We start from the raw sequence: 27483 nt of genomic DNA on the forward strand, positions 1-27483 counted from the left end.
TTGTGTTTTATGCCTAAAAACTCTGGCAGCGGAGCATGAAACCAAATAAATGAAGACGGAGACCATACACCATACATCTGGAGACCATACACCCGTTATGTCAGTAAGCCACTGGAGTTTTTCCATCGTAAACTCCATGAGCATCGCCAACAAGCCGGTCATTTTGTCAGCGCGGCATCAGTAAACAAAAAAGCACTGTTAGCCTCTTACAAAGTTTCCCACCACATCGCAAGGTGCATAAAACCTCACACCATAGCAGATTTATTTTGATAATCAGGCGATTGTATGCAGAATGCTGGTGCCAGCAACTCATACAGTGGTTTATACAGATAAATAAATAAATATTATCAAGTTCTCAATGGTAGTACAATTCGGGGGGGGGGGGGGGGGGGCTGAAAAAAATGCTGTCCTCTAGGGGGGGCGTGACAGAAAATAATTGAGAACCACTGATTTAGGATCAGTTTAAACAGCTTCTCGCTTCTCGGTCAAAGGGGAGGTTACGTGCGTGACGTCGTCAACCCAGCATCTAAGCCTTCACAATAAAATGACATTACGGAAACAATAATACGCGACATCCCTCTTCGCAACATTTTGTTTGTATACATGACCCTAACCCTAACCCACACATCAAGTGCAAAACTGCGCAGTGAAAAAAAAAAATGTCAACAACAGATTTTTTTGTATTTTATCCACAACAAACTTGAAGCATCGGCTCTTTTAGGCACCTTATTTTATCTCAGGGATTTTTAAGTTATTTTATCTCAGGTACCTTTTGTGTGTTTTATCTATCTATCTATCTATCTATCTATCTATCTATCTATCTATCTATCTATCTATCTATCTATCTATCTATCTATCTATCTATCTATGTTATACAGCCTTTTCATCAGTTTTGATTTGGTGCTCTTGCTTCTTCCCAGTATATCCGAAGAATATATTATTATTATTATTATTAGTAGTAGTAGTAGTAGTAATAGTAGTAGTAGTAGTATTTCAAAGTCAATTTGATGTTTCTGACTCTCGTATTGACAAACGAGGGAGGTTTTTCCTAATGGCTTCACCTTGTGGCCAGAGCATGTCACTAACTTACAATGATGACGTTTGGAGCTTGTTCTCCACTAAAATATTACATATTACAGGCTGTACAATATACTCTGCTATTTAAAACAATATTATGCGACACAATAATCAAGATATTTAGATCAAGTGATAAAGATGAGAGCTTTACAAGCCCGACACTTTAACAGCAGAATTCTGTCGGTGAGGGAGCCTCGGAGCAGGAAGCAAAACAAACTGCAGGTTTTCATTATTATTATTATTATTATTATTATTATTATTATTATTTCATTAGAGACACTGACTCCTGCTGCCAGTCACCAAAACCTCCACTGGAAGAAGCAAAACATCTGGTTCAATGGATGTAATGACATTAAAAAACCACTGCATAGAGAGAACCTGGAGACAGAATTCAGCTCTCAAACACCAAATAGGAAATAATCATCACTCACCACGAGCCTTCATAATTAAAGGGCACGTCGGTCGTTGTGGTCCAGAACGAAGGCATCAGTGATTTTATCAATTTTTTCCCCCCACGTTTCATTACTAGTTGGTAAGATGCGCAGTCACCAGGAAAAACAGGCAGTCGCAGCGCCAGGCTTTTGTTCGTGGCTGGGCCTCAAGGTGGGCCAGGGGTAAATACACCCCCCCCCCCCCCCCCCCCCTAAAAATAAACAAATAAATAAATAAGTAATCTTCATGTTCAATCTTCATCTCCGTTTCAGCTCTTCGGCGACCCAGAGGACCGCAACTTGGTAGAGTTGTCGACAGCGACATCTCTTGTACTGGTGTCAAACCAGCCCCGAGTCGATTTCGCGGTGCGCCTCTACACTGTGTACTACGGTAAAAGCATACGCTAATGTATTTCAAAATAAGAGCGACGTTTCAACGAACGACATTTCATTCATCAATTAATACTACTGCTAATAATAACACATCACAACAAATAACGTATCATTGATTAAAAATAAAACATGTAAAAAATAAAATAATAAAACTTATTGCCCACAGAAGCAAAAAACAAAACACATTTTCAGTCAGAGAAGTATTAATGTTGTTATAATAATATAGACATAAACCTACTCTCAACCCTTTTTTTTTTTTTTCAAATTAAAGGCCCAACAGAACAGCAGATCTAAATACTAAAATCATTCCACAGTGAAGCGCAAGGAAGAAAAGAAAAAAAAATCATCACGGTTTGTGAGGTGAGGTGTCATATCAACGTACATTTAATAAAAACAAAATCAAAACAAGGACATATTTAGCCTGAAAGGGAGCAGGAAGAAGAAAACTCATTTAATCCCATAAACCATTTTCGATTAATATCCGACATAATGAGCTTCACTGTTCCATCGTTCATTTTTCCATAAACTATGGACTCACAACTGATTTGGCGATCATCTATACAATATTGAATAAATCATTCAGCAATAACATAAATAAAACGTACCAGCAATGGTAATAAATATTATACCAACAATAATAATATAAAAGCACAGATCAACAGTAGTAGACAGAGTATTGATATCAAAATTAACCTGGTTTTAGACACGTTCAGAGCAACAATCAATATCCAATCGGACAACTACTAGTTATTGAATATTAACACTTATTAAAAAATGTCCTTAAAATTATGAAAACTTTTTTAAACTGTAGTTTGATCAGCTGGTCCACCTTGATAGTTGGACTGAGTTTCATTGGTCGGCATATGACAGTGAAGTTATTACATTTTAATTACTAATAAAAACAAATAAAAACAGTGTTTTCATTAAACTAATAGCTGCACTGTGATCAGCAGTGCTTTTCCGATGGCTGGGCCGACGTTCAAGGTTCAACATTATTGTAACTAAATAGTATTTTTTATAAATGAAATTCATTAAAATGATATAAACGCATTTTTAAATCAAACCAAAGGTTGAAGTCATCAGAAGACAAGTGGAGCTGCAGTGATTCTGGTGATTCTGCAGTGAATATTAGTGACGTTTATATATTTATGTAGAATCTTATCTATATCTAGAGTCTTTACTGTTGCCGCTGTTTGTAATTTGAGTTCTTTTCTACTTCTTTTTTTAAATGGCAGACATAGGGTACTACACTCTTTCGTACATTAACAATTTCATGTAAATTTATTTAGTTTTTTCAAATATGCACACAATTAACCATGGACGTGTTTCCTGCATTGTTTTTTTTTGTTGCAAGTCTATATATTTTCTACACATTTATCATAATTCTGTGTATTTTCTTATCCTTAATCAGTGTGTAGTGACATTTATTTTGAGAGATATTCTTTAAAAAATTACTCCTGATGGTAATATTCCTAAAAAACAAACCAAAAAAACCTCAACAATAAATTAAAATGAATTCAGTGTTTCTCCTTGTTTGAGCACAATATAGAGTAGAAATGTACTTAATGGTTTATGAACCTGTATTATAAGTAGAATTTCATTAAATTACTCCTTATAAACAAAACTTCAGTGAAACTGATTGTTGGAAATGTTATGTTCAAAAATGTATTTAATAAAAAACAAAACAGGCATAATAGATGTAAAATCATTTATTCAGAAACGCTGAAAACGAAAACATCTTCATCACATTTTGAAAACCGGAAGTAAAACAATCTAATTACCGAATGAATACATGTACTTATATTTTATGTTGATTTGATATATTTGGCCTTAAATCCAACATAAAAGGAATAAAACATGCTTTTGTTTCAAGTATTTTTTTACCCGGAAAAGGCACAATTACTGTTTAATTTTAATATATGTAGTTTATATTTGACGAAGCAGAGCGAGAAAAGGTTCAATCTCTTGGCAGGAATCAGTTTCTAACTTCCGGCAGCTGATTCACATCCGGAGTTTCACACGAAAAGCATCACAGTCCAGGTGAGGATGAGGAAGGAGAGGAAGGAAGGAGAGGAAGGAGAGGAAGAAGGAGCCAAGCATTAATGTGAGCTCAGCCTCTTTAAAGTGTCTGAGCTTCACTTCCTCCTACAGCAGCAGAGCTCTTTCAAAATAAGAGACAAAGTTCCAGCAGTTCACACAAGAAAACACAAAGAAACTGGGTCGTGTTTGTTTACCTGGAATACAAAATAAATGAACACAAAAAATCTTAATTTATGAAATTTTTTTTATAAAAATAAAAAAAAATGTTATTTGCAATGAGGGAAAAAACAAAAACAATGAAATAAAGAAATAAAAAAAAATAGAAAAGCATAAAATCCCTGCAAATCTGGAGCTGCAACACAAACTGAACACTTTGAATCCCACATGATGAAAGTAAAATAACGGAAGTGTGTGTGTGTGTGTGTGTGTGTGTGTGTGTGTGTGTGTGTGTGTGTGTGTGTGTGTGTGTGTGTGTGTGTGTGTGTGTGTGTGTGTGTGTGTGTGTGTGTGTGTGTCACACAGTCAAAGCTTCTTTCAGGTGCTGGTCCTGGCCTTCAGGTGAATCCAGAGAGCGGCTGGTCGGAGAGTCTGAACCTGCAGGAGGAAACGAGAAACGAGAGTTTCAACACATTATTTACTCTTTATTGGCCGTAAAATAACGTTTCTACATCCTCCCAGTCACTTCAGTGGTTTAAAAGCTTTTTATAGTTCGATTCATCTGAGATCAAGTTCCTCCAAGTTGCAGGAGGTTCACTGAGGAGCTCCAGGAAACATGTTTCTCCTCATCATGCATGAAGATTCAACCGCAGACACTTAATTTTAAATTTGGTGTTTTTAAAAGATTCAACATTTGTCCACTAGAGGGAGCTCCAGTACCACAGTTTGAGAAAATGTGATTTAAAAATGTAAGTCTTCAGCTTTAATCTCATCACAGAAGCCTGGTTTTATTCTTTGCTTTGAATAAAATTAAAAAAAATTAAAAAAAACACTGAAATGTGGAAAAATATTAAAATGCTATCATAAAGAATTTGATCAAGTAAATTTTGATACGAGAGTAAATAGTCTAATAAAATCTCACAGAAAAAGGCATCACATGACATTTTATTCTTTTATTTAGCTACAATTAACATAGGTTTGGCTCAGTTTGACACTTTAAAGCAGATTTAAATAAATATTAATGACCCAAAAAAAACACTTTCACTAAATTTAAAATGTCATAAAGTAAAGAGAACATAATTATCCATAAATAAAACTAGTATACAATATAATACCAAAAAAAAATGTTAAAGGACAGTGAAATATTTAAAGAATAAAGTGACTTTCCGTCATTTAATCATTTTTTTTTATTATTATTATCTGAGGGACCAAAAACACAGAAAGAGGCTTCATGTGGGCCGAGAGCCACACGTTAGTCACGTCTAATATAGATTACATTAATCTGTTGTGATTTCTGCTTCGAACTGACAAATGTAGAAATAAAGAGCTTACCTCTATTACATTTGATGTATCCTTTCTGTAGAAGAACAACATGGAGAACAATACCACCAATAACAACAGCTCCCAGAACCGCAGCAGTAATAATCCATCCGATGGGAAACTCTGAAAATGAAGACAAAAAGACATTTAACACTAAAATGTCTCATCAAATGTGTCAAAGTTTTATTCAGGAGTGTTGAAAAAGCTGGAAATTAAGAGAATATTAAGAAAAAGTACCTCTGAAATAATATTTAATATTAGTGTCTAATTAAAGTTCTTCATAAAATGTGAATATTTAATCTGCAGTGAGACGAGTTGAGAAGAGAATTTAAACTTTAACTCCTCCAGAGTGAGAAACACGTGAGTCTCTGGTGAACCGTCCTCTGGTAAATCGTCCTCTGGTGGATCGTCCTCTGGTGGACCGTCCTCTGGTGGACCGTCCTCTGGTGGACCGTCCTCTGGTGGACCGTCCTCTGGTGGACCGTCCCCTGGTGAATCGTCCTCTGGTGAATCGTCCTCTGGTGGACCGTCCTCTGGTGGACCGTCCTCTGGTGGACCGTCCTCTGGTGGATCATCCTCTGGTGAACCGTCCTCTAGTGGATCGTCCTCTGGTGGACCGTCCTCTGGTGGACCGTCCTCTGGTGGATCGTCCTCTGGTGAATCGTCCTCTGGTGGATCGTCCGCTGGTGAATCGTCCTCTGGTGGATCGTCCTCTGGTGAACCGTCCTCTGGTGAATTGTCCTCTGGTGAACCGTCCTCTAGTGAATCGTCCTCTGGTGAATCGTCCCCTGATGAATCGTCCTCTGGTGGAACCACCTGCATGTTTCCCAGCTGAAACGTCCGCAGGGATTTGAACCAGCGACCCCGAGCCGTGCTCTCCACTGACCCACAGTGACAGACGTCCTCAGACTCAGAGACAACGTGGACATGAAGGTCCAGGTGGTGAAGACGATGCTGGATCTTCCTCCCTCCTGCTCCCCGGGGCTCCTCAGTGGGATCAAACACACCAGTGTGGATCCTCCACTGACCTCTCAGGATGTAATCAGATTACATCGGTCTCAGACTCTCTACATGCAGACGCTCAGCCAGAGGTTCTGCTCTTCTCCTCCCAGAGAACTTCCTCTTCCACCATCCCTCACTTCTTCAGGGTCACTCAGTGTTTTTCTCCTCAGAACTTCATGTTAGAAACGAGCTGCTGAAGCTGCTCTGTGATTGGACGGTGGGGAACTTCACTGTAGTGACTCAGTGCGGACACCAACGTCTGTTTCTCTGCTTTACGACAGTTTTTAACGTTTTATCTTTAATCGTCTGGGAGCTTTGGTTTAAGAGAAAAACACTCTAAAGATAAAATGAGTAAAAAAAAAAAACCAAACTTACCTCCGAAAAACACTTTGATTTTAGCAGAAACCTGATGGTCGATGTCGTCTTGAGTCACGACACAGTGATAGAAACCGTCTTTGGTCACGGTGGTTCGGAGGACGACGTCATAACTTCCTCCTCTTTCTGTCACTTTGGCTTCTTCAGACTCGATGACGTTTCCAGAATCATCTTTCCAAACAACTGCAGGTTTAGGAGAAACTCCAAAAACTTCACACTGTAGAAGAGCTTCGTCTTTCGTTTCATCAAGAATTGTGATGAATGGTTTAGAAGCTGCGCCTGAAAACAAACAATATGAAACATAAAGTTTCTACCGACAGTTTATCTAATCTGCAAGAAAAATACAAGATCTGAACATGTTAGTGCAACATAACTCCAGTTAACACGTCTGAAAAGCGTTTAATTAAAAATATAATTCAAATTCCTTCCAACTTCACGTCCAGTAACAACTTTCCAGTGTGACTCTAGAAAACAGGAGCAGATTCACACTGAGGAACTTTAAACTCCACAAACGTTTCTGTTCAGCTTGTCGAGAGAAACAAAAAAAAAAAATCCAGAATCTTCTGCCTGACGTCACTTTTCTGATCGGCCGTCGGTGGATTTTAGTGTTTGAGTGAATTAAAGCTGCGGGAAGGAGGAAGGATGGTGTGAAAGACGGAAGCTCGTCCTCCAGTGTCTTGTCCTGAATCGTCCCGAGAGACGAGTCACGTTGAGACGCTTGGTTCTGGTCCAGTTTGTAAAGTTCTGCTGCAGTCGAGTCCAGAAAGAAGAGAAACGGTAGAAAAGCTCCGATTAGAGAGTGAAGCAGCTCAGACTGGACCACAGCTGGAGGCAACATCTGGACCTGAGGATGGAGGGACCACTGTCTGTGGTCAACATCTGGACCTGAGGATGGAGGGACCACTGTCTGTGGTCAACATCTGGACCTGAGGACGGAGGGACCACTGTCTGTGATCAACATCTGGACCTGATGATGGAGGGACCACTGTCTGGGGTCAACATCTGGACCTGAGGATGGAGGGACCACTGTCTGTGGTCAACATCTGGACCTGATGATGGAGGGACCACTGTCTGTGGTCAACATCTGGACCTGAGGATGGAGGGACCACTGTCTGTGGTCAACATCTGGACCTGAGGATAGAGGGACCACTGTCTGTGGTCAACATCTGGACCTGAGGACGGAGGGACCACTGTCTGTGGTCAACATCTGGACCTGAGGATGGAGGGACCACTGTCTGTGGTCAACATCTGGACCTGAGGATGGAGGGACCACTGTCTGTGGTCAACATCTGGACCTGAGGATGGAGGCACCACTGTCTGTGGTCAACATCTGGACCTGATGATGGAGGGACCACTGTCTGTGGTCAACATCTGGACCTGAGGATGGAGGGACCACTGTCTGTGGTCAACATCTGGACCTGAGGATAGAGGGACCACTGTCTGTGGTCAACATCTGGACCTGAGGATGGAGGGACCACTGTCTGTGGTCAACATCTGGACCTGAGGACGGAGGGACCACTGTCTGTGGTCAACATCTGGACCTGAGGATGGAGGGACCACTGTCTGTGGTCAACATCTGGACCTGAGGATGGAGGGACCACTGTCTGTGGTCAACATCTGGACCCGAAACTTTTTTTAAATATATTTCAGTGTTTTAAGGTGTTTTGGGTAAAAACTGTCAAAATGTGTCTCAGTGTCTTGTTTCTATTATAGAAATGGGCCAATCAGCAGTGTTTCTATTAAACAAACAAGAAACTCAGGAGGCGTGTGAATAATGTTTGTTCTGACTTCCTTTGTGTTAAAATGTCTCTCCTGGTGTTTTAATGGTTGATGAAGTTTGATCGTCTCACAGCAGCTGGAAAGTTGAAACTTCCTGAATGTTTCCAGAGATCTGAAGCTTTTTATTCAAACCAGGAGGCTGAAGAAGCTGGAGATGAAAGTTTTAGACTGAAAAACAACCTAGAAATGATCATTATTATTTAAAAATGAACTCACCAGCAGCGACCACATACGTCTCAGCGTAGACTTGGTTGTGTATTTCCTCCTGAGTAGCGACACATCGGTAGAATCCGCTCTTTGTCACGGTGGTTTGGAGGAAAACATCAAATCTGAGGTCTTTCTGTGTGAACGTTGGTTCAGCAGGAAGGACGTTTCCAGCAGCGTCCCACCACTCCACCCTGGGTTTAGGAGAAGCTCCTCCAACTTCACATTGAAGCAAAACTCCATCATGTGTTTTGTTGTGTGACGTGGTTGGCTTTGGTGCTGCACCTGGAAAAACATCACAAACAGCTTATTAGGTAAAAGTATTAATATTTGTCCTGAATGAAATGCTAAAGAAACTGACAGCTCATTAGTCATGTGACCAGACACTCGCTCATTAAGTCTAATTCATGTATTTTATAAACAATCTCTGATATAAACTTTACAATTAAACCTGAAGGTGATGAATCAGTTTCTATCAGTCTCTCATTTAATTCACTACTTAAGAAACACTTTTAATCACCTTGTATCATTTTATTCCATTTGTTTAATTCCTGTCAGTTCATTTTGTTTTCACTGCTATAGTTATTTTCTCCATATTTAATCACATATGCTGATTTAATTAAATTCTACTTCCTTTATAATTACCTTATGAACTATATTTTTACATTAAACAATTAAATTATTAATATTGTTGATATAATTGGTAGTAACATTTAAAAACAAATATTGATAAACATGAGTTCACTTCTGTCATTTATCAGTAAATAAACATTATTGTATTTCATTGTTTTCTAAACTGTTTTGATGATCTTAACACTTGTATATTTTTAATCTATTGGCCTTGAACCAACTTTAACTTTGAACTCGATCGTTTCATGACTTTAAGTCTCTTGTTCATTTAATTCAAGACTTTTAAACTCATTTCAGTTTTATACTTCAAATAATTTCATCGTAATGGATGGAATAAGTAAAACATGACTATTTAACAATCCAAACTCTGAATATTCTCTTTGTTTTAGGTCCAACAGGTTCAAGCTGGCGATGAAGTTTCCATCTTTAATGAAGCATTTTAGTTAAAATCCGGTAAAACCTCGATATTAAGTCTTCCAGGTATTTTATGTTGAAACGTCCAGGACATTCTGGACGTTTCCGTCACTTTGGATTGTCTGTCCAGCTTCTAAAGTCCAGCAGCAGAAGCAGGTGTGTCCAGGTGAGATGTCAGGAGGAGGACAGTGTTTCAGAGGACGACTCACCGGGGATCGTTCTGCCTTTTAACCTTATAAAGCTCGGAGGTTGGATGCGACCTCTTTTTTCATGGAAAACTCCAGAAAACAAACAGTCGGACGATCCTCGTCTTCTCTGTGAGCCTCAATAACGGATCTTACGACCATTTCAAGCTCACAAGTTCACCTTTTTAAACGCTTCAGTCCATTTCGAAGCAGGAGTCAGGAAATTAAACTTACGGCCTTTAATTGAAGTTTAATAAATATTAATGTTCTCGCCTGAGAACCTGCCGGAGCCTCGTTAAAAGGCTTTTATTGATCCCAAAACACACTTTTAAAGTCAAACTTTTTGCCGCTGGGAAGAATAAAAACCTCCTCGATGAACCAAAGTGAGTTAAAGTGAGAAAGAAGCAGAAACATCTGGAATAAACGTGAACGAGTCCCTCCTGGAAGTTTGACCTGAGCGCTGCAAACTCAGCGACGAGCCTCGTCTCAGTGACTTTAACCAGAGTGACACAGAAACTGACCAATCAGCTGCAGGCCTCCTCACGTCAGGATACGCCCACTTGCAAAAACGGCCAATCAGCAGCCTGCTACCACCTAACGGGACGTAATTAACAGGCTTTACATCCCGGCAGCCAATCAGAGGAGGCCCTTGGCCAGGTGCGTCATATTGACAGCTGCTCTCGTCCAATAGGAGAGCAGAACCAAGGAAGCGGCCTCAGATTGGAGCAGGTGAATTTCGCTGTCTGACAGGAGAGGAAGATCCTGGAGTTTCCTCTTTCTGACACAGCAGGACACCAAATTATCAACTTAACTGCTTTTAAGCCTCGAAAAAGAGACGTTTTAATCAAGATAAAGGAATAAATCTTTATATTATTATCATGGAAACATTTTTTAAAAATAGACTCAACACTTCTACACATTTTTAACCTTTTTAAACTGGATTTATCGTCAATATTCATTAAATTTAAGGAGGTTTTTGAAGAGTTATGTTGTGCTGTGTTGGAGATGCTATGTCCTGGACTTTCCTACATATCTCAGAGCTGCTTCGCTCTATATGAGAGAAACTTGGCACAAACATTGTCGTCAAACTAAAGATGAAACCCTGAAAATTTCAGCCTAATAGCACACACCATTCCCATTCTACTTCATTTTAAAGCTGCAAACAAAGGTTAAAATCTGCAGCGTTTCAGCCATTCTCATTAACTTCCTTCAACCAGTCACAAGAGTGTGGAGCACAAATAAGACGAACGCTCCACATGGAACCTCAGAGAGTTTACTTTCTACTGACATGACAGACATTCATCAGTCGCCTGTGAGCTTCAGACTGTGAAGCAGGTAAAAAGAGCAGAGGTGAAGAAGCACTAGTGAGCATGGCTGTAATAAGCCCTAACAAGTTAAGATCCACTCTGGAAGGAAGAAGAAAGCACACGTTAGACTTTTCATCAACCTGCAGGTAAAACTGAGGGAGAAGAAACACTGAAGCGTTAAAACACTTTATTCCTTCAGGTCATTAAAAAATGTACAGGGTGGAAGGTGACAAACGTCTCCATGTATTTCCAGAGGAGACTGGTTAAGGCGAGTAACAGACGGTCACGGTGAGGAGACGCGTCTCCAGTGGATCTTTGTTTGACCTCATTGACTTTCCTTCAACACTTGGTGACACTGGACTCACTGACAGTTTGAGGCCGGAGCAGGACGGACATTAACCTGGAAAAGTCTCACTCTCTTCACTGAATCAAAAAAAACAAAACACTGGAGTGTCTCCAGGAAGAGTGAGAACCTCTGTCTGGACACTGGACTTCTGTCTTCTTCTTCGTCCATCGGCGTCTTTAAAAAGAGGAAGAAGCTTCAAATTCCTCCTGCAGCCTCAAGTGTTGCTTCCTGTGTCCTTCAGCACTGGTGCAGCTTGTTCCTCTCAGCGGGCGGCGAGCTGAGATCCACTGGAGCAACACAAGATGAGCCCACAGGGAACAGAAGGAAAGCACATTCAAAGACACTAAAGAAGCTGGAGTGAAGGGAACACAAAGCAACGAGCCGGGGAACACAAGGCTGTGGCAAGGGAACACACTGCTGTTGGGATGAAATGCAACGTGGTGACAAAGAAAAACTAAACTTAGTGAGGAGGTATAAAAAAAACTGTTATGAGGGAACGCAGGAGCAATTACAAGCTATTAAAGGCAAAAAATTGTTGATTAAGGGAACTAAAGTTGTGACAAGACAACAAAATAAAAATGTTGCAAAAGAACAAAAACATTTAAAGATGAACTAAATCAGGTGCAAAGGAACAAAAAAAACATTTCAATGTAATGAGATTGTTGTGAGAGAAGGTAAACTGTCGCGAGGGAACTAAAAACTTGTTTGGGAGACAAAAAATAGTTGCAAGAGAACAAATGACAGTTGAAAGGAAACAACACACTGCTGAAGGGATGTGAATAATGTCAAAATATGTTGGAAGGAAAACATTAATCTGTTGTAAGAATAAAAAAACTGCTTTGAGGGAACAGTTAAACTGTTAAAAGGGAAAACTATGATCGCAAAGGAAAACAAAACTCCTGAAGGGATGTGGAAAATGTACAAAGGAAGCTCAAAGTTGAGAAAGGAACAAAAACTTATAAAGGAATTAAAAAACAAGGAAATAAAACATGCAGGAGAATGTAAACTGTTGTTAAGGGAACTAAAGACGGTTGTGAGGTAGAACACAGGAATGTTGATAGGAATTATAAATGTTAATACAAGGGAACTTAAAACAGATGAACGGATATAAAATAAATGTGTTGAGAGAAGAAGAAACTGTTGCAAGGGAACAAAAGACAGTCGTTATGGAATGTAAACTATTTAAAATGAACAAGAAATAGTTGTAAGGGAACAAAAACTTTGCAAGGGAACCAGAAAGAGCAGAAGGGATTTAAAACATGCTGGAGAAACGCAGGATTATTGCGAGGGAACAAAAACATCTTGCAATGGAAAAAAAAAACAAAAACAGGCGCGAGGGAAGAGGGAACTATTGAAATGTGTCCTCATGTCCTTCAGTAGGTCTCAACAAGCTGGCTGAGGACGTCCCGTCCAGAGGACAGAACCAACGTCTCCAGGAAGTTGTGGGGAACCAACCTGTCAGCTCTCAACCAGTCAGGAGATTTAAAATGAGCTCCAATCAAAGTGTTTCCTGCTGAACTCTGACCACTGAGGCTGAAAACGCAGTTTTCAGGAGGAACGCTGTGGTTCCCCCTGGAGGACTTTGTCTCTCTGACCCGAGTCCGTCTGAGACTCTTCAACCAGTCACATCTGTAAATACACAGCTGTCTGCCAGCGTCTGGACGAGGACACTCACCGACAATCAGCTCATACTGGCCTCGTCTCTCCGGCTCATGAAAGGGAAACTTGCAGCTGTAGTTCCCGCCGTCGTTCACCTGGGCCTTCCTGATCACTATGGAGGCGTTGCCGAGCGCCAGCTGCTCGGGGAAATAAGACACCCGGTCTTTAAAGTGGCCGTCCTGACCCGGAAGCCCGTTCAGGTAGTGGCGGCCCTTCTTGTAGAAAAACACCTCGGTGCTGCCGTCCTTCTTCCAGTCGAAGACCTCGTCCTTAATGTTTCTGCCATCCAGAGCACAGTCGAGAAGAGCGTCTTCGTCCTCTCTGACGACCTTCCTGGTGACCTTTGACCCTGGAAGAGAGGACGCAGAGGAGGAGACGGTGAGGGAGGACATGTGTCCACAAGAAAAGTACATTTATGAGCAGTTTGGTGAGAAGATGAGCTTCTTCTTCTTCTTCCAGTGTCAGTGGTTCAGTGTCAGTGGTTCAATGGTTCAGTGTCAGTGGTTCAGTGTCAGTGGTTCAGTGGTTTAGTGTCAGTGGTCCAGTGTCAGTGGTTCAGCGTCCTGAGAAGCTGCTGTTACAAATATGAGCCAGATGTTTTCTGCGGCTGGAAGCTGGTCCAGTAAAAGTCCCGGAGGCGGTGGAACAAGTGGACCAGGAGGCTCTGCTTCCTCCACACAGCTCGTCTCCAACCTCAGAGTCACAGACGGTGTCAGTAACTGACTTTACTCTCTTCAGCTGATGGAGGAAAAACCTCCTTCCACCTGCCGAAGCTCCAGGAGGAAAACGCTGGCAGCAAACGTTGGCCGGCCTGTTTCCACTTGTTCCACTCCAACAGGTAGAACCAGAAATGATAAAAGAAGTGGGCAGAGAGCGAAGGAGGAGGAAAGAGGAGAAAAAACTGCCAATTAAAATCAGGAGAGATAAAAAGATGAAGCTGGAGGCGGCGGCCATGTTGTCTCACTGTTCTAAACACATTAGCGAGCTGGTGGAGGAGCAGCAAAGAGCTGTCGGAGTCCTGATCTGTCCAGAGACGTGACAATAATCTGGATTAAAGTGCTGATTGAGGAATTCGATCAGGAGTTGGTGGCTGCATTCAGTCGCAGCACCACGTCGATGAGGAAGCTACAAACAGCCACCGTCCATCAGGAGTCTGTTCATCCTCACCAACACTGGGAACAATAAACTGTCCTGGTCGAAGCTGTAAATCACACAATCATTAACTTCCTGATGAGAGTTAACCGCCGTTTAGTCCTCTTTACGCCATAAATCCAACATCTGATGCAATAAAAACAATTAGATTCTCTTCATCCAGCACGCCGGTTCACTTTGACATCAGAGAGTCCAAGTGGGTGAAAGACAAACAGGAAGTGTGACTTTACACTGAAAGAGCAGCAGGAACGTGTGAGAGCTTCGAGGAGGTGCTCACTGAATAAAATCCTTCAAAACTGTTGCTTTAAATATGAATTCTGACACGAATCCACGTTTTATTGGGAGTGAAGTTCATTTGGTTTATTAAATATTCATAATACTTTCTGACATGAGTCATCAAAAATCTGAATCTATTCAGTTAAAATGACTTCATGCGTGTTTTTTCTGTTTCTGTTATGCTGTTATAATAATAATAATAATAATAATAATAATAACAATAATAATAATAATAATAATAATAATAATAATAATAATAATAATAATAATAATAATAATAATAATAAGGAGGAGGAAGGATCGTGCAGGAGGAATCAGCCTCATGTTCAACTGTGGCTCCTCTCGTCGACTGCGCATTAAAGTGAAGAGAATCCAAGTGCAGCTGATGACAGAGAGGCTTTTCTTACCTTGATGGCTGAACGACGCTCCGGAGCAGATGAGCAGACCGAGGCAGAGAGCTGGCAGCAGGTCCATGGCTGCACCAGGCTGACTATCCTCACCAGGAGAAGCAGTCCTGGACCTGGACCTGGACCTGGACCTGGACCTGGACCTGGACCTGAACCACTCCCTGCTGCTGCATCAGTCTGAGGATCCTCACCAGTCTTTTTAAAGGAGAAGCAGTCCTGGATCAGTGCCAGTTCAACACTTTCATTTCCCTTTATTCTCACAAAGTCCTGCAGGAAGACGAAACCAAATCACCCTCTTATTCTTTATTGTCGTTCTTAGAATAAACGATGTCTTCATTTATTTCATAGCGCTGAATAAAGATCATCCTCTCCTAAGTTTTCATTGGCGCTCCCTCTAGTGGGCGGAACTTGTAATCGCGTCCTGACCAGCGTCAGTTCTTCTTCATGTGTTTGTGAGATAAAGAGGAGCTGCAGCTTGTTAGGAGGAGCTGAAGAGTCTGATTGGATCCTCATTTGAGGAGTAAACATGTCTCCTTCATAAACTGTCCAGAGAAAATCTGTGTGTCTCTTTAATCAAAACATTTTTTTTCTTGCACTTCACACTCTTCACACTTTGAATGACTGCAGGATTTATTACTTTCTTTCGTTTCTGTAACAAAGCCAGTAATATTTTTATTGCAGTTATTTCTCTAAGCTGTTGAGCAACTGATAAGGTGTGTTTAATATCTACTTCAGAGGAATTTTGATCTGCTGGTAATAAAATTTATTGTCCTCAGTGAAACGAAAGAAAACTTCCTGTTGTCAGTGAAACTTTGGCCTCGTTTGAATGAAACTCAGAACCTGTCACGTCGTACAATCATCATCATCATTCCTTTTTTCCACGTTAACCATACCTGGAGCTACAGGTTCATTCATTAATTCATTAAGTTTCATTTCCTCCGTGTAGTAAATATTACAAAACACCCCCATGGCCCTAAAGTGACTTATCTGTGATAAGTCAACAACCTGCTGATCCACATCTCAAGGAAGTTTCACTGTGATAAGAAGATCACAGTTCCTACCTGAGGGGACAAAAATGCTGCAATTCCATTTCTGTGGAATTCCACAGAAGTGGAATTGCAGCATCTTTCTCTCCTCAGGTAGGAACTGTGATCTTCTTATCACAGTGAAACTTCCTGAGAGTGGTTGTTGACTCACAGACGCTCATCAGAAGAAGTGTTTTATGACATTTACTACACTTGAAACTTAATGAATGAATGGATGACTCTGTGGCTCCAGGTATGGTTAACGTGGACAAAAAGGAATGATGATAATGATTGTTGGTGTTGTTATTCTTATCTTTATTCGACATGGCCTTTCATGGAGTTTCATTTGACCGACCACTAGAGGGAGCGCCAATGGCAATTTAGGAGAGGATTATCTTTATTCAGATCAGTGATCCAGGACTGCTTCTCCTTTAAAAAGAGTGGCGAGGATCCTCAGACTGGTGCAGCAGCAGGGAGTGGTCCAGGTCCAGATCCAGATCCAGGTCCAGGTCCAGGTCCAGGACTGCTTCTCCTGGTGAGGATCGTCAGCCTGGTGCAGCCATGGACCTGCTGCCAGCTCTCTGCCTCTGTCTGCTCATCTGCTGCGGAGCGTCGTTCAGCCATCAAGGTAAGAAAAGCCTCTCTGTCATCAGCTGCACTTGGATTCTCTTCACTTTAATGCGCAGTCGACGAGAGGAGCCACAGTTGAACATGAGCCTGATTCCTCCTGCACGATCCTTCCTCTTTATTATTATTATTATAATTATTATTATTATTATAACAGCATAACAGAAACAGAAAAAACACGCATCAAGTCATTTTAACTGAATAGACTCAGATTTTTGATGACTCATGTCAGAAAGTATTATGAATATTTAATAAACCAAATGAACTTCACTCCCAATAAAACGCGGATTCGTGTCAGAATTCATATTTAAAGCGACAGTTTTGAAGGATTTTATTCAGGAAGCTCTCACACGTTCCTGCTGCTCTTTCAGTGTAAAGTCACATTTCCTGTTTGTCTTCCACCCACTTGGACTCTCTGATATCAAAGTGAACCGGCGTGCTGGATGAAGAGAATCTAATTGTTTTTATTGCATCAGATGTTGGATTTATGGCGTAAAGAGGATTAAACAGCGGTTAATTCTCATCAGGAAGTTAATGATTGTGTGATTTACAGCTTCGACCAGGACAGTTTATTGTTCCCAGTGTTGGTGAGGATGAACAGACTCCTGATGGACGGTGGCTGTTTGTAGCTTCCTCATCGACGTGGTGCTGCGACTGAATGCAGCCACCAACTCCTGATCGAACTCCTCAATCAGCACTTTAATCCAGATTATTGTCTCGTCTCTGGACAGATCAGGACTCCGACAGCTCTTTGCTGCTCCTCCACCAGCTCACTAATGTGTTTAGAACAGTGAGACAACATGGCCGCCGCCTCCAGCTTCATCTTTTTATCTCTCCTGATTTTAATCGGCAGTTTTTATTCCTCTTTCCTCCTCCTTCGCTCTCTGCCCACTTCTTTTATGGTTTCTGGTTCTACCTGTTGGAGTGGAACAAGTGGAAACAGGCCGGCCAACGTTTGCTGCCAGCGTTTTCCTCCTGGAGCTTCGGCAGGTGGAAGGAGGTTTTTCCTCCATCAGCTGAAGAGAGTCAAGTCAGTTACTGACACCGTCTGTGACTCTGAGGTTGGAGACGAGCTGTGTGGAGGAAGCAGAGCCTCCTGGTCCACTTGTTCCACCGCCTCCGGGACTTTTACTGGACCAGCTTCCAGCCACAGGAAACATCTGGCTCATATTTGTAACAGCAGCTTCTCAGGATGCTGAACCACTGAACCACTGACACTGAACCACTGACACTGAACCATTGAACCACTGAACCATTGAACCACTGAACCACTGAACCACTGACACTGAACCATTGAACCACTGAACCACTGACACTGAACCACTGACACTGAACCACTGAACCACTGACACTGAACCACTGACACTGAACCACTGAACCACTGACACTGAACCACTGAACCACTGAACCACTGAACCACTGACACTGAACCATTGAACCACTGAACCACTGACACTGAGCCATTGAACCACTGACACTGAACCATTGAACCACTGAACCACTGAACCACTGACACTGAACCACTGAACCACTGACACTGAACCACTGACACTGAGCCATTGAACCACTGACACTGAACCATTGAACCACTGAACCACTGACACTGAACCACTGAACCACTGACACTGAACCATTGAACCACTGAACCACTGACACTGAACCATTGAACCACTGAACCACTGACACTGAGCCATTGAACCACTGACACTGAACCATTGAACCACTGACACTGAACCACTGACACTGGAAGGAGAAGAAGAAGAAGAAGCTCATCTTCTCACCAAACTGCTCATAAATGTACTTTTCTTGTGGACACATGTCCTCCCTCACCGTCTCCTCCTCTGCGTCCTCTCTTCCAGGGTCAAAGGTCACCAGGAAGGTGGTCAGAGAGGACGAAGACGCTCTTCTCGACTGTGCTCTGGACGGCAGAAACATTAAGGACGAGGTCTTCGACTGGAAGAAGGACGGCAGCACCGAGGTGTTTTTCTACAAGAAGGGCCGCCACTACCTGAACGGGCTTCCGGGTCAGGACGGCCACTTTAAAGACCGGGTGTCTTATTTCCCCGAGCAGCTGGCGCTCGGTAACGCCTCCATAGTGATCAGGAAGGCCCAGGTGAACGACGGCGGGAACTACAGCTGCAAGTTTCCCTTTCATGAGCCGGAGAGACGAGGCCAGTATGAGCTGATTGTCGGTGAGTGTCCTCGTCCAGACGCTGGCAGACAGCTGTGTATTTACAGATGTGACTGGTTCAAGAGTCTCAGACGGACTCGGGTCAGAGAGACAAAGTCCTCCAGGGGGAACCACAGCGTTCCTCCTGAAAACAGCGTTTCCAGCCTCAGTGGTCAGAGTTCAGCAGGAAACACTTTGTTTGGAGCTCATTTTAAATCTCCTGACTGGTTGAGAGCTGACAGGTTGGTTCCCCACAACTTCCTGGAGACGTTGGTTCTGTCCTCTGGACGGGACGTCCTCAGCCAGCTTGTTGAGACCTACTGAAGGACATGAGGACACATTTCATTAGTTCCCTCTTCCCTCGCGCCTGTTTTTGTTTTTTTTCTCCATTGCAAAATGTTTTTTGTTCCCTCGCAATAATCCTGCGTTTCTCCAGCATGTTTTAAATCCCTTCTGCTCTTTCTGGTTCCCTTGCAAAGTTTTTGTTCCCTTACAACTGTTTCTTGTTAATTTAAACTAGTTTACATTCCATTACGACCGTCTTTTGTTCCCTTGCAACAGTTTTTTCTTCTCTCAACACATTTATTTTATATCCTTTCATCTGTTTTAAGTTCCCTTGTATTAACATTTATAATTCCTATCAACATTCCTGTGTTCTACCTCACAACCGTCTTTAGTTCCCTTAACAACAGTTTACATTCTCCTGCATGTTTTATTTCCTTGTTTTTTAATTCCTTTGCAAGTTTTTGTTCCTTTCTCAACTTTTAGCTTCCTTTGTACATTTTCCACATCCCTTCAGGAGTTTTGTATTCCTTTGCTATCATAGTTTTCCCTTTTAACAGTTTAACTGTTCCCTCAAAGCATTTTTTTTATTCTTACAACAGATTAATGTTTTCCTTACAACATATTTTGACATTATTCACATCCCTTCAGCAGTGTGTTGTTTCCTTTCAACTGTCATTTGTTCTCTTGCAACTATTTTTTGTCTCCCAAGCAAGTTTTTAGTTCCCTCGCGACATTTTACCTTCTCTCACAACAATCTCATTACATTGAAATGTTTTTTTTGTTCCCTTGCACCTGATTTAGTTCATCTTTAAATGTTTTTGTTCTTTTGCAACATTTTTATTTTGTTGTCTTGTCACAACTTTAGTTCCCTTAATCAACAATTTTTTGCCTTAAATAGCTTGTAACTGCTCCTGCGCTCCCTCATAACAGTTTTTTTTTTTAAAACCTCCTCACTAAGTTTAGTTTTTCTTTGTCACCACGTTGCATGTCATCCCAACAGCAGTGTGTTCCCTCGCCACAGCCTTGTGTTCCCCGGCTCGTTGCTTTGTGTTCCCTTCACTCCAGCTTCTTCAGTGTCTTTGAATGTGCTTTCCTTCTGTTCCCTGTGGGCTCATCTTGTGTTGCTCCAGTGGATCTCAGCTTGCCGCCCGCTGAGAGGAACAAGCTGCACCAGTGCTGAAGGACACAGGAAGCAACACTTGAGGCTGCAGGAGGAATTTGAAGGTTCTTCCTCTTTTTAAAGACGCCGATGGACGAAGAAGAAGACAGAAGTCCAGTGTCCAGACAGAGGTTCTCACTCTCCCTGGAGACACTCCAGTGTTTTTTTTTTTTTTGATTCAGTGAAGAGAGTGAGACTTTTCCAGGTTAATGTCCGTCCTGCTCCGGCCTCAAACTGTCAGTGAGTCCAGTGTCACCAAGTGTTGAAGGAAAGTCAATGAGGTCAAACAAAGATCCACTGGAGACGCGTCTCCTCACCGTGACCGTCTGTTACTCGCCTTAACCAGTCTCCTCTGGAAATACATGGAGACGTTTGTCACCTTCCACCCTGTACATTATTTAATGACCTGAAGGAATAAAGTGTTTTAACGCTTCAGTGTTTCTTCTCCCTCAGTTTTACCTGCAGGTTGATGAAAAGTCTAACGTGTGCTTTCTTCTTCCTTCCAGAGTGGATCTTAACTTGTTAGGGCTTATTACAGCCATGCTCACTAGTGCTTCTTCACCTCTGCTCTTTTTACCTGCTTCACAGTCTGAAGCTCACAGACGACTGATGATTGTCTGTCATGTCAGTAGAAAGTAAACTCTCTGAGGTTCCATGTGGAGCGTTCGTCTTATTTGTGCTCCACACTCTTGTGACTGGTTGAAGGAAGTTAATGAGAACGGCTAAAACGCTGCAGATTGGAACGTTTTTTTGCAGCTTTAAAATGAAGTAGAATGGGAATGGTGAGCTCTATTAGGCTGAAATTTCCAGGGTTTCATCTTTAGTTGGACGACAATGTTTGTGCCAAGTTTCTGTCATATAGAGCGAAGCAGCTCTGAGATATTTAGGAAAGTCCAGGACATAGCATCTCCAACACAGCACAACATGACTCTTCAAAAACCTCCTTAAATTTAATGAATATTGATGATAAATCCAGTTTAAAAAGGGTTAAAATGTGTAGAAGTGTTGAATCTATTTTTTAAAAATGTTTCCATGATAATAACATAAAGATTTATTTCTTTATCTTGATTAAAACGTCTCCTTTTCGAGGGTTAAAAGCAGTTAAGGTGATAATTTGGTGTCCTGCTGTGTCAGAAAGAGGAAACTCCAGGATCTTCCTCTCCTGTCAGACAGCGAAATTCACCTGCTCCAATCTGAGGCCGCTTCCTTGGTTCTGCTCTCCTATTGGACGAGAGCAGCTGTCAATATGACGCACCTGGCCAATGGCCTCCTCTGATTGGCTGCCGGGATGTAAAGCCTGTTAATTACGTCCCGTTAGGTGTTAGCAGGCTGCTGATTGGCCATTTTTGCAAGTAGGCGTATCCTGATGTTCGGAGGCCGGCAGCTGATTGGTCAGTTTCTGTGTCACTCTGGTTAAAGTCACTGAGACGAGGCTCGTCGCTGAGTTTGCAGCGCTCAGGTCAAACTTCCAGGAGGGACTCGTTCACGTTTATTCCAGATGTTTCTGCTTCTTTCTCACTTTAACTCACTTTGGTTCATCGAGGAGGTTTTTATTCTTCCCAGCGGCAAAAAGTTTGACTTTAAAAGTGTGTTTTGGGATCAATAAAAGCCTTTTAACGAGGCTCCGGCAGGTTCTCAGGCGAGAACATTAATATTTATTAAACTTCAATTAAAGGCCGTAAGTTTAATTTCCTGATTCCTGCTTCGAAATGGACTGAAGCGTTTAAAAAGGTGAACTTGTGAGCTTGAAATGGTCGTAAGATTCGTTATTGAGGCTCACAGAGAAGACGAGGATCGTCCGACTGTTTGTTTTCTGGAGTTTTCCATGAAAAAAGAGGTCGCATCCAACCTCCGAGCTTTATAAGGTTAAAAGGCAGAACGATCCCCGGTGAGTCGTCCTCTGAAACACTGTCCTCCTCCTGACATCTCACCTGGACACACCTGCTTCTGCTGCTGGACTTTAGAAGCTGGACAGACAATCCAAAGTGACGGAAACGTCCAGAATGAGTTTCTTCTGCTGGATGTTTCCTCCATTAAATCTGAGTTTGTGTAGAAGTTGTTCTACTATTCGATGATCGAACCTCCTTGTTGTGGAGAGAAAAGTGTTTGTAGCAGCCTGATAAAGTCTCCTCAGTGTTGGTGTGGACATGAGGCTGGAGGCCCTCAGAGGTCGTTCAGGCTCCAGATGTTCCAGATGTCCTAGTAGAAGTTCTACCTCCACCCTTCACTTCTAGACTCTTCCTCACTACTTGCACACATCAGGGTTCTCAACACAGACTCACACTCTGGAGACTCACCACATGAAACACAAGGTAAAGCCTTTTATTGCTGTTTGTAGGATTTCAAAATAAAATACCAGCCAGCACGACGAATTATTGAAGTTTCACTGGATTTGAACTAAAAGGCTTCATTAAACATGAAAACGGCTCCAGAGTGTTTTATACCTTTTACATGTTGAAACTCAAAATTCTTAATAAATAAAATAAAAACATAAAATTATAAGATTGGTGTAATTCCATTACATATAATATTCATAGTTTCTAAACAGTTTAGGAACAGTTCAATGTAATATGTATTTTATGAACATCATCATAACTTAAGTTATGTGTTATTTAATACCAATTAAAAAAAGTCTTCCATGAACAGAAAAAATACCTAAATATTTAACACATTTAAAAACATAGTTTATCAAGAGTTTTAAAGTTTTAAAAACAGCAGAAACTGACAAATGTAATAGTAACATGATAAAACATCAAGATGTCAAAATCTAGTAAAATAAAGTAAGTGAAAAACAAAAAGTTATCTCATTTTTAGATTTTACTTTTTGCAGTTTAAACTGTTATTAAACTGTTATTTTTATATTTTTTAGGTTTTTCTGTGATTATGTGATTAGTAATAGGCAATGAGAAGATGTTCCATGGTCACTTTGCATGTTTTACTTGTCTTCAGTCTGAAAATGCTTCAGCTCTGATTTTGAAGCACGAATTAATTTTTCTTTTATTTCCAGGAGCGGCTCAGAGGCCTTTCATTTCTGTCAACAAAACAAATGATGGGATGCTTCTCCGGTGTGAAGTGGAAAGAGCTTCTCCTAAACCCAGGGTGGAGTGGTGGGACGCTGCTGGCAACGTCCTTCCTGCTGAACCAACGTTCACACAGAAAGACCTCAGATTTGATGTTTTCCTCCAAACCACCGTCACAAAGAGCGGATTCTACCGATGTGTCGTTACTCAGGAGGAAATACACAACCAAGTCTTCGCTGAGACGTACGTGTCAGCTCCTGGTGAGTTCATTTTTAAATAATAATGATCATTTATAGTTTGTTTTTCAGTCTAAAGCCTTAATCTCCAGCTTCTTCAGCCTCCTGGTTTGAATAAAAAGCTTCAGATCTCTGGAAACATTCAGGAAGTTTAAACTTTCCAGCTGCTGTGAGACGATCAAGCTTCATCGACCATTAAAACACCAGGAGAGACATTTTAACACAAATGAAGTCAGAACAAACATTATTGACACGCCTGAGCAGATAGACAGACAGAACTCATGAAAAATTGCCTTAAAAGTACTCAAATCTACCTAAAGATCAGAATTGTTAAATATTTAAAACACTTTGCATGTGACTAGTGACGTCGTCATGCCGAAGTTCAAATCTTCCATAAACCCAAAATAAAAGGTGTAATTGTCCAGTTTTGACAGCAGCAGGCAGGAAATACTCTGTTCTGCTCCTCTGAACAATAAAGTTTGAGTTTGAATGTGTGAACAGAGTTTGAAGAGAGAGAATGTCAGGACTCTGCTTGATGTTTCCAGTGTTTGTAGTTCAAACTCAGTAACTTGAACTTTGACTTGTATCTGATGTGTTGAACGAGAAGTTTGACAAGAAGTGAAGCTTCTCATGCTGGAATCTCCTGCGTCTGCATTCTGGACATTTACTGTCCAACTGCTGGCCGATCATGTTGTCCCTTCAGGGACATTAACTACCCCTTCAGGGACATTAATTACCCCTTAAGGGACGTTAATTACCCATTCGGTGACATCAGGTCCAGATGTTGACCACAGACAGTGGTCCCTCCATCATCAGGTCCAGATGTTGACCACAGACAGTGGTCCCTCCATCGTCAGGTCCAGATGTTGACCACAGACAGTGGTCCCTCCATCATCAGGTCCAGATGTTGAGCATAGACAGTGGTCCCTCCATTCTCAGGTCCAGATGTTGACCACAGACAGTGGTCCCTCCATGTGGTCCAGATGTTGACCACAGACAGTGGTCCCTCCGTCCTCAGGTCCAGATGTTGCCTCCAGCTGTGGTCCAGTCTGAGCTGCTTCACTCTCTAATCGGAGCTTTTCTACCGTTTCTCTTCTTTCTGGACTCGACTGCAGCAGAACTTTACAAACTGGACCAGAACCAAGCGTCTCAACGTGACTCGTCTCTCGGGACGATTCAGGACGAGACACTGGAGGACGAGCTTCCGTCTTTCACACCATCCTTCCTCCTTCCCGCAGCTTTAATTCACTCAAACACTAAAATCCACCGACAGACGATCAGAAAAGTGACGTCAGGCGGAAGATTCTGGATTTTTTTTTTTTGTTTCTCTTGACAAGCTGAACAGAAACGTTTGTGGAGTTTAAAGTTCCTCAGTGTGAATCTGCTCCTGTTTTCTAGAGTCACACTGGAAAGTTGTTACTGGACGTGAAGTTGGAAGGAATTTGAATTATATTTTTAATTAAACGCTTTTCAGACGTGTTAACTGGAGTTATGTTGCACTAACATGTTCAGATCTTGTATTTTTCTTGCAGATTAGATAAACTGTCGGTAGAAACCAGACTGGAATTAACTTTTTGTTTCATATTGTTTGTTTTCAGGAGCAGCGTCTAAACCGTCTGTCACAAATCTTGGTCAAACAAAAGACTGGGCTCTTCTACAGTGTGAAGTTCTTGGAGTTTCTCCTAAACCTGCAGTTTTCTGGAAAGATGATTCTGGAAACGTCATCGAGTCTGAAGAACCTGAAGTCAAAGAAAGAGGAGGAAGTTATGACGTCGTCCTCCGAACCACCGTGACCAAAGACGGTTTCTATCACTGTGTCGTGACTCAAGACGACATCGACCATCAAGTTTCTGCTAAAACCAATGTTTTCTTTGGTGGTAAGTTTCATATTTAACAGTTTTATTCTTCTCCTGTTGCCACTGACACCAGTCAATATGTGTCTTTCTCACCAAAACTGCTCAATGGTTCATATCAATAGAAGTTATTGTCCACACTGAGTCACTACAGTGAAGTTCCCCACCGTCCAATCACAGAGCAGCTTCAGCAGCTCGTTTCTAACATGAAGTTCTGAGGAGAAAAACACTGAGTGACCCTGAAGAAGTGAGGGATGGTGGAAGAGGAAGTTCTCTGGGAGGAGAAGAGCAGAACCTCTGGCTGAGCGTCTGCATGTAGAGAGTCTGAGACCGATGTAATCTGATTACATCCTGAGAGGTCAGTGGAGGATCCACACTGGTGTGTTTGATCCCACTGAGGAGCCCCGGGGAGCCGGAGGGAGGAAGATCCAGCATCGTCTTCACCACCTGGACCTTCATGTCCACGTTGTCTCTGAGTCTGAGGACGTCTGTCACTGTGGGTCAGTGGAGAGCACGGCTCGGGGTCGCTGGTTCAAATCCCTGAAGATGCTTCAGCTGGGAAACATGCAGGTGGTTCCACCAGAGGACGATTCACCAGAGGACGATCCACCAGAGGACGGTCCACCAGAGGACGGTCCACCAGAGGACGATTCACCAGAGGACGGTCCACCAGAGGACGATTCACCAGAGGACGATCCACCAGAGGACGGTTCACCAGAGGTCGGTTCACCAGAGGACGATTCACCAGAGGACGATTCACCAGAGGACGATTCACCAGAGGTCGGTTCACCAGAGGACGGTCCACCAGAGGACGATTCACCAGAGGACGATTCACCAGAGGACGGTCCACCAGAGGACGATTCACCAGAGGACGATTCACCAGAGGACGATTCACCAGAGGTCGGTCCACCAGAGGACGGTCCACCAGAGGACGATCCACCAGAGGACGATCCACCAGAGGACGGTCCACCAGAGGACGGTCCACCAGAGGACGGTCCACCAGAGGACGATTCACCAGAGGACGATTCACCAGAGGACGATTCACCAGAGGACGAAGCAGATTAGATTGTAGGTTTCAGCAGGAGGATTTTCCAATTTAGAGCCACGTTAGTTTTTCTGACCTCGGTTGTGTTTTAATGTCACGATGTAGGTTTGATCGACTTTAAGTTGTTTTTTTGTTAAAATGGACCCAAATAAGCGGCTTTGAATTGTTTTCTCTTCCATCCGTGTTCCTGTATTTAGGACTTATTGACGTGTGGAATTTGGTGTGAATCACAATGTATGAATGACTTTGATTAACGATCAAATGTATTCGTATTAATTACATTTTTAAGTCTCACATGAACTTTTTATGATCTGTTTTAGACTCCACTGCACTGATCGTTGCTGGTGTCATCATTGTAGTTTTAGTTGTTGTGGTTTTGGCTTTTCTATTCAACTGCTGGAAACGTAAGTTTAAATAATCTGTCCATGCATATACAACTGCACATTTGCTGAATCTCCCATCCAATGATTTACATGTCCAGCTGACTCAGTGGTCACAGTCTTTGTTTTGTTCCTGCAGGTTCACGCTCACAGAGATCAGGCCTCCCTGGAACCACCGCGGCTTCACCATCGGTCATTTAAAGAAGCTTTAACTGGGACACACACACACACACACACACACACACACACACACACACACACACACACACACACACACACACACACACACACACACACACACACACACACACACACACACACACACACACACACACACACACACACACACACACACCTGTTATTCTACTTCATCCAGATTTACATTAGAATTATTAGGATTATAAAATCTATCAAACTTTTAACAATCTTTTAAGTTGATTTTTTTTAATCGTTGTTTGTGCCCCCCCCCCTCACTGTAAACATTTTTTCATTCAGTTTAAAAAAAAAAATGTATTCCACAAAATCAAACA

At 42.0% G+C, this 27483-nt stretch overlaps 2 protein-coding genes across 2 annotated transcripts; one reads left to right on the plus strand and one right to left on the minus strand.

Annotated features, from left to right (window-relative positions):
- Positions 1–11896: 11896 nt before the first annotated feature.
- On the minus strand, positions 11897–15250 carry LOC308129400 (V-set domain-containing T-cell activation inhibitor 1-like; the record flags this gene model as incomplete). The annotated part of the gene is made up of 3 exons (XM_080495340.1): positions 15154–15250; positions 13335–13667; positions 11897–11946 (listed from the first exon to the last, which is right to left on the minus strand). The coding sequence occupies exons 1-3, from the start codon at positions 15218–15220 to the stop codon at positions 11897–11899; spliced, it is 450 nt and encodes a 149-aa protein (XP_080351466.1). The 5' UTR covers positions 15221–15250.
- Positions 15251–16727: 1477 nt separating this feature from the next.
- On the plus strand, positions 16728–27154 carry LOC308129401 (CD276 antigen homolog; the record flags this gene model as incomplete). Its single annotated transcript, XM_080495341.1, has 6 exons — positions 16728–16806; positions 18665–18997; positions 23427–23699; positions 25274–25552; positions 26894–26977; positions 27093–27154. Exons 1-6 carry the CDS (start codon positions 16740–16742, stop codon positions 27152–27154), a joined length of 1098 nt encoding a protein of 365 aa, XP_080351467.1. The 5' UTR covers positions 16728–16739.
- Positions 27155–27483: the final 329 nt, after the last annotated feature.

The sequence above is a fragment of the Blennius ocellaris genome (genome assembly GCF_963422515.1).
Source record: "Blennius ocellaris genome assembly, chromosome: 4".
NCBI lineage: Eukaryota > Metazoa > Chordata > Actinopteri > Blenniiformes > Blenniidae > Blennius > Blennius ocellaris.